The 8,843-nt window shown below is 44.8% G+C and overlaps 1 protein-coding gene across 1 annotated transcript in view; it reads left to right on the plus strand.

Moving 5' to 3' along the window:
* The first annotated feature begins 1,730 nt into the window (after positions 1 to 1,730).
* Positions 1,731 to 8,843, plus strand: part of camsap2b (calmodulin regulated spectrin-associated protein family, member 2b) — a 36,831-nt gene continuing 29,718 nt past the window's right edge. Inside the window, 2 exon segments of the mRNA XM_048235576.1 lie at positions 1,731 to 2,389; positions 7,033 to 7,292. Of these exon segments, the coding sequence (XP_048091533.1) occupies positions 2,251 to 2,389; positions 7,033 to 7,292 (399 nt within the window). The 5' untranslated portion in view covers positions 1,731 to 2,250.

An 8,843-nucleotide genomic window follows, 5' to 3' on the forward strand; every position in this document is an offset into this window, starting at 1 on the left:
TGTTGATGTGCCTCATAGCCACAGCAGTAGATATGTTACAGCAGAGGAACTCTGAGGGTCCGTCTCTGGCACTGGCATGACTCGAGGTCTGCCGTCACCTGTAACTATGCCATGTGCCATGTCATGCATGGGAAATGGTGAGTGTGTTTCAGCAAATCACAGCTGGTCAGCCCTATACTCTGTCTCTTTTGTATTCTCTGTGTCCATATGTTTATGACACTCTGCCTCTCTTCTCTCCTTCTCTCTCTCTCTCTTTCTGTGTGTGTGTGTGTGTGTGTGTGTGTGTGTGTGTGTGTGTGTGTGTGTGTCTATGTGTGTGAGTGTGTGTGTGTGTGTGTGTGTGTGTGTGTGTGTGTGTGTGTGTGTGTGTGTGTGTGTGTCTATGTGTGTGTGTGTGTGTGTGTGTGTGTGTGTGTGTGTGTGTGTGTGTGTGTGTGTGTGTGTGTGTGTGTGTGTGTGTGTGTGTGTGTGTGTGTCAGTATGTGTGCGACACATGGGCGGAGTCCCTGCTCTGTAAAAGCACACCAAATGACTTCCATTTGTGCCGGAGAGATCTCTGCCCAGCATGAGTATCTTTTTCTCCCTCCCTCTCTCTTTCTCTTACCCTCTCTCTCCCCCATCCTCTTCGTTCTCTTTCTTTCCCTCCATCCCTTTCTATACCTCACATTTTCTTACTCCCTTTCTCTCAATCCTCTCTCTCTCTCTCTTTCCCTCCGTCCCTCCTCCCATATCTCTATTTTCCTCTCTCTCTCTCTTCCCGCCAGAAAAAAGGCTATGGCTCTTTTTGGAAGGTAATTATCCCTCTCCGTAGGCTGATACTCTCGGCTGAGTGAAACACACCCCTTTCCTGTCTGATGCTGCAGCCTGAATTAGTCCCCGAGCCTGCACCGCCGTCGCCACGACACCACGACTATAACGACTGCACTGCCTTGACAGAACCATCATTACCATGGCAACAATCCTCTCCTGTAGCTACAACTGTTGTGATCACAGTGATCATGTTTCACTCCAAAAGTATTAACTGCTGGTACCATCACAACTGGGTTACTATTACCACCATCAGAATGTTGAGTAGGCTAGAATATAGTCTCCAAAGGAGATTGGAAGAGAGAGGCCTCTAGGAAAAGTAATAAAATGGCTGACTAAATTTCTTACAGTCTTTATGCATATCAAGAGAGGCATTGAGCAAGCCTGCACTCTAGATGGAGTGACTAGTGGCTAAGGGTAATTTCTCAATGGTCAATAGTTGTCATTTAAAGCTAACCTTAGTCTCTCCTCTAATTAATCAGCTTTAGCTCAAAGGATCCAACTCTGTAGAGGTCCTTTACCAAATGTTGCTCTCCAAGCATCTTTCTTGTGACGCTTTGGTGTGGCTGTTTGTCACTGGATAATTTGTTGATTGCTATTGGATGGTCACTGGTCAATATTTGAAATCATGGCAGTATTTTGGTGAAGAAGTCAATAAAAAAGTGAATGATGGCATATTTGTAACAGAAATTGAGCCTGTCATGTCATTTCTTGACATACAATTACAATGTAATAGCATGACTTTTTACCATCTTGTTTAGGTAATTTATTAAAAATATACATTAAGAAGTGGCATTGGAATGCAACCGGCGGAAACGCATGCCTCACGACTTGGTCACTGGATTCAATGTAGCCAACCGCGTCGGTCTGTGTCTGGGCGGAACGCGCAGGCGCTATACCAGTGCTTGCTTTTGAGGCCAGTGCGGCAGGAAAACCGCAGGGAGAGACCGAGATTTCATGGAGGAGGACAGTTAGAAAGTTAAAGAAGAGGGAAATCTCCAACATGGAGATGGAGACGAGGACTATTCAAGTCGCCAACAGCGCTCGAGCTTATGGAATTCGCCAACCCCTCGTGTAAGAAACGATGAAGTTTGACTGACATTTCGATGTTGTAACATCCTTGGCAACCTGAGGATAATGTCAGGGAATGGATGAAGAACTACTGCGGATGGCTGGATTTAGTCACTGGACTGAGTACTAACGTGAACACATGGAGATACCACTGAATACGATGGACAACCTTTCTCCATCATACATATAAAGCGAAGGAAGTCACCCCGATTGTGCGAAACGCTATCAGACAGAAGATCCTCTAAAATTAACGTTAATGAAGATAACATTTTGCGCATTGAGTTCTCTGGAATGCCATCGTCATCCATCAGTATCGCTTCATAGTTCACCGTCATCCTTGGGGAAGAGGAATAGATCCAGTTAGACATCAGGATGGGTGACACGGTGGATAACAAGGAGAGCAAAAGGACATACATCGTCCCGGCCATCAAATCTTTTGATCATTATGATTTCACAAGGGCTAAGATATCTTGTAGTTTAGCGTGGCTCGTTGCCAAAGCCTTTGGGTCAGGTAGGTGGCGCATTTTCGTGTTCTATTTTGCCATAGGCTACATTTCAATAACTGACACTAATTACGAGTTGTAACACATAGTGTAGAATTGTATCATTTGACTGTATAAGTCATGTTGATAGTATGGAACAACGTGGAAACAAGTGATATTGCCTGATTAATTGTCATGTTGTCAATGTTGCCAAATGTATTGAGCTGTCAAAATGATCACAGCATTTTAAAAAAGCCATTGGGTTTGTCTCGAGTTCGCTAAGTATCCAAACAGATCATTTGACTAACTGTTGCGCGTTTCCTCTCAGGCAATCCCTTTGAAACAGAACCGAGTCGGGTTTTTCCAATAGATCCCGTAGGGCTAGTTCCACATCCACACACATTAACAGTAACAACAGCCCCCTTAAAGAAAACTAATAATGATCACTCAAAGACGAGTTTAAATTCCTTTGTTGGTTGACAGAAAGAAAAGCCTATTTTGAAGATCACTTCAGAAACACAACTAGGCCTATCTGCTTTTACTGTGTATCATAAATACTTGCCAATTGAAACCTGTACCAACTATGTAAACATACAATCATCATATTATACAATCCGGACTAGTCCACATGCTTTTGGCACTCTAATGTGAAATTAGATGCCACGGCCTCTTTAGCCAAGCAGTTGTTTTGAAACTAATGAGTCACTTTGCTGCCTTCACCATAGTCCCTCTGAACTGGTGTCATCCCCATGTTATTAAATAGATGACATGCTTCAGAGAAAACTGTCTACATGTCTAAATAAAAAGAAGTAAAATGACACATCTATGTAAATTTTCCATTGTCTCTCTACACTAAATGCTTTTGCCAACTTAAACCTAAAGTAAAGCGTTGTATGTTCAGTGGAACCATATGAACACCTCTACAGTCATACACCACTACACTCATAGTCTGTCTTTGAGCTCTGCTAGGTCATTTCACGTACTTAATGAATTCTTTTAACAGGCCTCCTTCCTTTCTTTCTGAGAGCACCATATGATACTCATAGGATTGAATTAGCTTGTGAAAAGAGAGACAGAGAGAGAGAGGCGCTGGCGCTCCAAGGGAAATTGAAGTTAGATCCAGAGGCCTCCAGTGGTTTGCAGGCCAGGCCACAACAGTGGTGTCCCAGAAGGCAGTCTGTAATAGGACGGGAGTTTGGAGAGGGGCTGCTGGCACCAGATGCACGGTGAAGTCATCGCGGAGGTTAGATGTGCTTCCCACAGCTCATTCTCCACCGGCTTGAATTGGCCATGGCCTGTGCACTCGGCGAGCACAGCATAGGACAGGCTTACATCCTTAATTATGGGTTAGTGTGTTTGAAGGCTCTGGTGTGTAGTTTGTAGATCCCAAATTGGTACAAGATGACTTCCAAACAACACGGTTGCGTTGATAGACGCAAATGGCATTGGTGTTGGAAGTTGGAGATGGTGTTTGTTTATACCACCAGTGACCCATTTTCCACACGGGGACAGGAGAGAGTGTGGTGGCTGTCTCTGACTGTATGGCTCTTTGGGTGTTTGAAATCCCTCCTCAGCAAAATAGACCCGGAAGGAGGTGGGGTAGGGTGGTGGTGGTGGTGAGGGTGTAGGCAGAGCACCACATCACAGGAAGGCCATGGAACACATAGCCGTCTCAGCTTTTCAAAATGGAGGCATCTGAGCCGACCTAGTGCAGTGTCTGAAGACTGCGCTGGGGTACATTAGAGACCCTCTAATGCAACAAACAGCTGTCATAAATAGCCCCCACTGCACAGACAGGCAGACAGATTTTTTTCTTTTTATTCATTCTCACTCTTAACTCTCATTCTCTCTCTCTCTCTCTCTTTCTTTCTCTCTCTCTCTCTCTCTCTCTCATTCTCTCTCTCAGCTCTTCCTTTCTCTCTCTGTCTGTCTCTCCCTTGCGCTAACATCTGTGGCGTGCTAGGAATACCAAAGACTGACAGCATTTGTCTCTGTTACATCAGAACAGCCTGAGGGGGCATGCCACAGTATGAGCAGCCCCTTATGAGCGCACTCCATGTGATTCAGTGCTAACTGTGAGCCCTCGTGTCAATTTGCTTTTGTTTGTTTTTAGCACTTGGTCTTAAACTTTTCTCACTGTTACAGCTGAGCTACAGCTGTGACACTGTCTGTGTCTGCTGACAGATATTCTACAAACTGACATGATTGGTTCTCCCTCAGAAGGGGTATTGATGATATAATCAATTAATCTGTGTACTGAGGACATCAAAAATGGCTTTCTCTACATTTGTATGACGCTTTGAGGTTAACCAGTCCACACAGTCACTGAAATGAAATGAATACTTTTGCCACACAAATCCTGTATTGATTCAGAGCTGTTAAATCATGTCATTACAGAGAGGGGCTTGACTGTTTTTTTTCCAGCACAATAGGACTCTTCTGGCATGCTCAGGCTTTCCTGTGAAAACAGCTTCCTGCTTTCTTTCCTCTTTCATGGCTGACACAGAGGGGGGAAAAAACGCTGCATGGGTCTTGACATGACGCAGGGAGCGAATAACTCTGTTTTGACCTGCCGAAAGAAGCCCATTGTCCAGGAGATAGGTGCCGCACCGCCCTCACACTCCAGTGGCCTGCTGGGAAAGGCCATTATCGGGTGGAAAACATGTGTACCATCAAGATAAATCCAGTAGCCCATCGTCAACTCAGTCCTACTCCCAGTAATGGGAAGGAAAAGAAGTGCATACCCTGTAGGCTGTCTGTGTGTTTGTGTTTATCATATACACGCTCATGTGCTGTTGCCTTATACTATACTTATACTATACAGTTATACACGCTCATGTGCTGTTGCCTTATACTATACTTATACTATACACTTATACACGCTCATGTGCTGTTGCCTGGGTGGACTTTACTGTCATTAATTATCAGTGATTGGTAGCAGAAAGGTGAGGGAGATATTGACATCCTGGGCAGTAATAGTGAATAATGGCTAGAAGATGGGGGTCTGTGTGTCATGGGAAAACACTTTGAGCCCGTCAGTGGTGTTAGAGCCGTTCACAGTAGGGGCGTCATGGGAGACTCGTTGGTTTGGGTTATGAAAAACCACTGTGTTCAGCAACAGGGAGGATGTGTCTCTGTGGCTGCATGCACACGTCTTGGAGGGTTCTGGAAGGTTGGATCACACGGTGCCTTTAAGGCACGAGTTTCCTGTTGCTGGGGAGCTGTTAGACATGCACACGAGGAGATGGGAAATGACCCCAACAGAGCAAACATCTGAGCTCAACCCACACACACACACACACACACACACATCATTACCCACAATAACTCTCTCCACAGACTCATCATGTGACCCAGGTTAGCAGGGAAGACATGTGTCCTCAGTTCAACAGGTCTGTTGAATGCAGCCTCGTCTCTGAATCACTCTGCGTGTGTCTGTAGGGGTTACTGTACCCACATGTGCAGAACAAAGAGCATTCAGCTATTTTAGAAAGGTTCTGCAAATCAGATTAACAGAGCACTGTAATGAGATTATAAGGCAAAACAGTGACTCCCTGTCACACTCTTATAACCAATGCCCTTGTGGAGGCTTGTGGTCTCATTCATGTGAGTGTGTGTGTGTATGTGTGTGTGTGCATGAGAACTGGAACTGGAAAACACACTCCTGCCAAAAGTGTGTGAACGAGACAGGACAGTGAAAGAGTGTGTGTGTGTGTGTGTAAGTGAATGTGCACAAGGCATGCTTGTGCTACTAGGCACCCTGCTGTTATCGTGATAAAGCCATTGGCCAGAGTTTAATCATTAGCACATCAACATGTATTATTAAAAGACAACTGTGGTCTTTACTCTTTAAAAAAATCCCCCCACAAACTACAACTCTATATAAATTAAACTGAACCAAAAACAATAGCCTGCTGCAAGTCCAGCTGCAATCCCATCAGCTAGTTCATCTCTGTCACAGACAGTGGCTAGTGGCAAAGTAACTTTGTGGAAGCCCCGGTCACCCCGCCACTGTGTGCCCCTCATGGCCACTGACCTGTTTTCCTGAGTCCGCTGAGTCCTCCCTGGGCGTCTCCTGACCTTGTTTGTGAAAGCCTGTCCACTGAGTCCGCTCCATAACATGTTGATGAGGAGCACAGCAGCAGGCAGTAGGGCACTGCAACCCACCCCAGCAGCTCTGGAGGTCCTGTTTGTGTACAGATGCTCACTTATCTTATCTTTAATGGCCGTTTAGTAGTTCATTAGTTTAAGAGGCCTCTTACCTGATTAAGGGAGCATTAATCTGCTGCCCATGGCATGGTTGCAGTGAAAGTAGAGGAGACATTTGAGGCCCTGTACCTCTACTGTGCATGTTGTAATAAAAAGGTGTTTTGTGATGGTGCTTTTAGCTATGCTCAGATGTAAGAATTTGTAACATTTGTGAATGTAGCCTCATGCCTCTGACCTTTCAATAATCTCATGGTCTGGTCTCTCTCGACCTCAATCCTTACCATAGGAGAGCAACATTTGAAATGAGATCTCATCCCTTTTCCTAAGTAACCCTTCATATCTCTCTCTGTGTGTGTGTGTGTGTGTGTGTGTGTGTGTGTGTGTGTGTGTGTGTGTGTGTATGTGTGTGTGTGTGTGTGTGTGTTATGTGTGTGTGTGTGTGTGTGTGTGTGTGTGTGAGCAGACAGCATCCCCGAGGACCTCCAGGAGCCCTTCTATAAGGACCAGTACGAGCAGGAGCACCTGAAGCCCCCCGTGGCATCACTGCTGCTGTCAGCTGAGCTCTACTGCCGCGCCGGCAGCCTGATCCTGCGCAGCGACGCCGCCAAGCCGCTGCTGGGCCACAACGCCGTCATCCAGGCCCTCGCTACGCGAGGACTCTACGTCACTGACCAGGAGAGGCTGGTCACCGAGAGGGACCTCTGCAACGTCCCCATACAGATGGTGAGTGCAGAGGAACCTTTGACTTAGATGAAGATGTTTTCAATGGCATTGAAATGATCATTAACATAATCCTAGTCTATAGCATCTCGGTTCATTTTTGAGTAGGTACACAAAGTTCTATCACACATCTATCACACATCTATCTATCTATCTATCTATCTATCTATCTATCTATCTATCTATCTATCTATCTATCTATCTGTCTGTCTGTCTGTCTGTCTGTCTGTCTGTCTATCGATCTATCCATTCATCCATTCATCCAGCCCTTTTCACATGACTGGGAAGTGCATTTTCTTTTAGGTTGTGAGACAATTTTATGTTGTGAGCGGGAGAAACAAATATCAGAGTTACAGTTTTTCTCAGTCGCTTTGGTACATTTTTCAGATCAGAATGAAAATTCTCATAACTATTAGTTCAACCTCCACAACATTTAGTCATTTGTGCACATCATAGTAGCAATTTCTCCTTCCTCTGAACAAATTGCAAATGCTTTTGGACATGTATCAGTTGTTTTCATACAATTCTCTGCTGTTTTTTAACATTATCATTTGCTTATGTCATGTCAGTCAAAATGAACTATACTTATGGATGCTGAATAGTCGTTCCCAATAAAACTAATAGTCTTCATTTCATTGCTTGAGTCATTACATACAAAATTGTTGAACTAGTTATAAAATTCTGTCACAATGCTGTGGAATTGCAAAGAGCATACAGTAAAAATGTACATATTCAGTGTCTTGTACTCACTTACTCCCCTAACTACAGCAATGTGTAACTTTACTGTAGTTTTCAAATGGCTGTACAAGTACTGTATAGTGCTGTCTTGAGCATGTTCAGGTAGTGTCACCGAGTTCTGACCTTTTTTTTGCATTGGAAAACACTGAGAGAACTGTCATAATGAAAACATGACAAAGCCATTTGACTATCTTGTTCATAAACGAACGTCAAGACTTCTCATTTTGATGACTGACAGTTTCATTGACATTAATACCTGCTTTTGAGGAATGGACTATCCATTTTGAGCAAGTGACGTGCTTTTGCAGGTCATCCACTAGGTTTTGCAGTTTGCACTAATTGTTTTGAGAAATGCACTAACTGCTGTGCAAACTGCTCTAGTAAACCACAATTGCCCACAGAGCTACTGTGCGAGTCCTGTGTGCCCGTGACTGCATGTTGCTAGTAAACCCATAAAACTGGTGCGATTGACGTAATTCAGAGTGTGTGCACATGTCTCCGAAGCAGCGCTGCTGGCAAACACTCCATCTTTCTTTGCCCGTTTGTGTGATTCCCACACTCTTGGTGTCCGAGTGCTCACAGGCAGTAGCCTGTCCCTGGGTGTTTTTGGTTGGTGGAAGCTGTATTTCGATTACTGTAAGTTGTGCTGTGTGATGTCCAGTCTAGTGTAGTAGCCTTCTCTCCGTGGGCAGGAGGCTGAAGTTCTGTGCTTATGAGCGTTGGTCAGAGCTGGTGTTGTCAGGGGGGGAGCTGCAGGTCTCTGCATTGCAGTGCCTCACCCATCTCCGCCACTCTCTTTCTCACTCCTTTTCGTTC

Source organism: Alosa alosa, chromosome 1 (assembly GCF_017589495.1).
Source record: "Alosa alosa isolate M-15738 ecotype Scorff River chromosome 1, AALO_Geno_1.1, whole genome shotgun sequence".
Lineage (NCBI taxonomy): Eukaryota > Metazoa > Chordata > Actinopteri > Clupeiformes > Clupeidae > Alosa > Alosa alosa.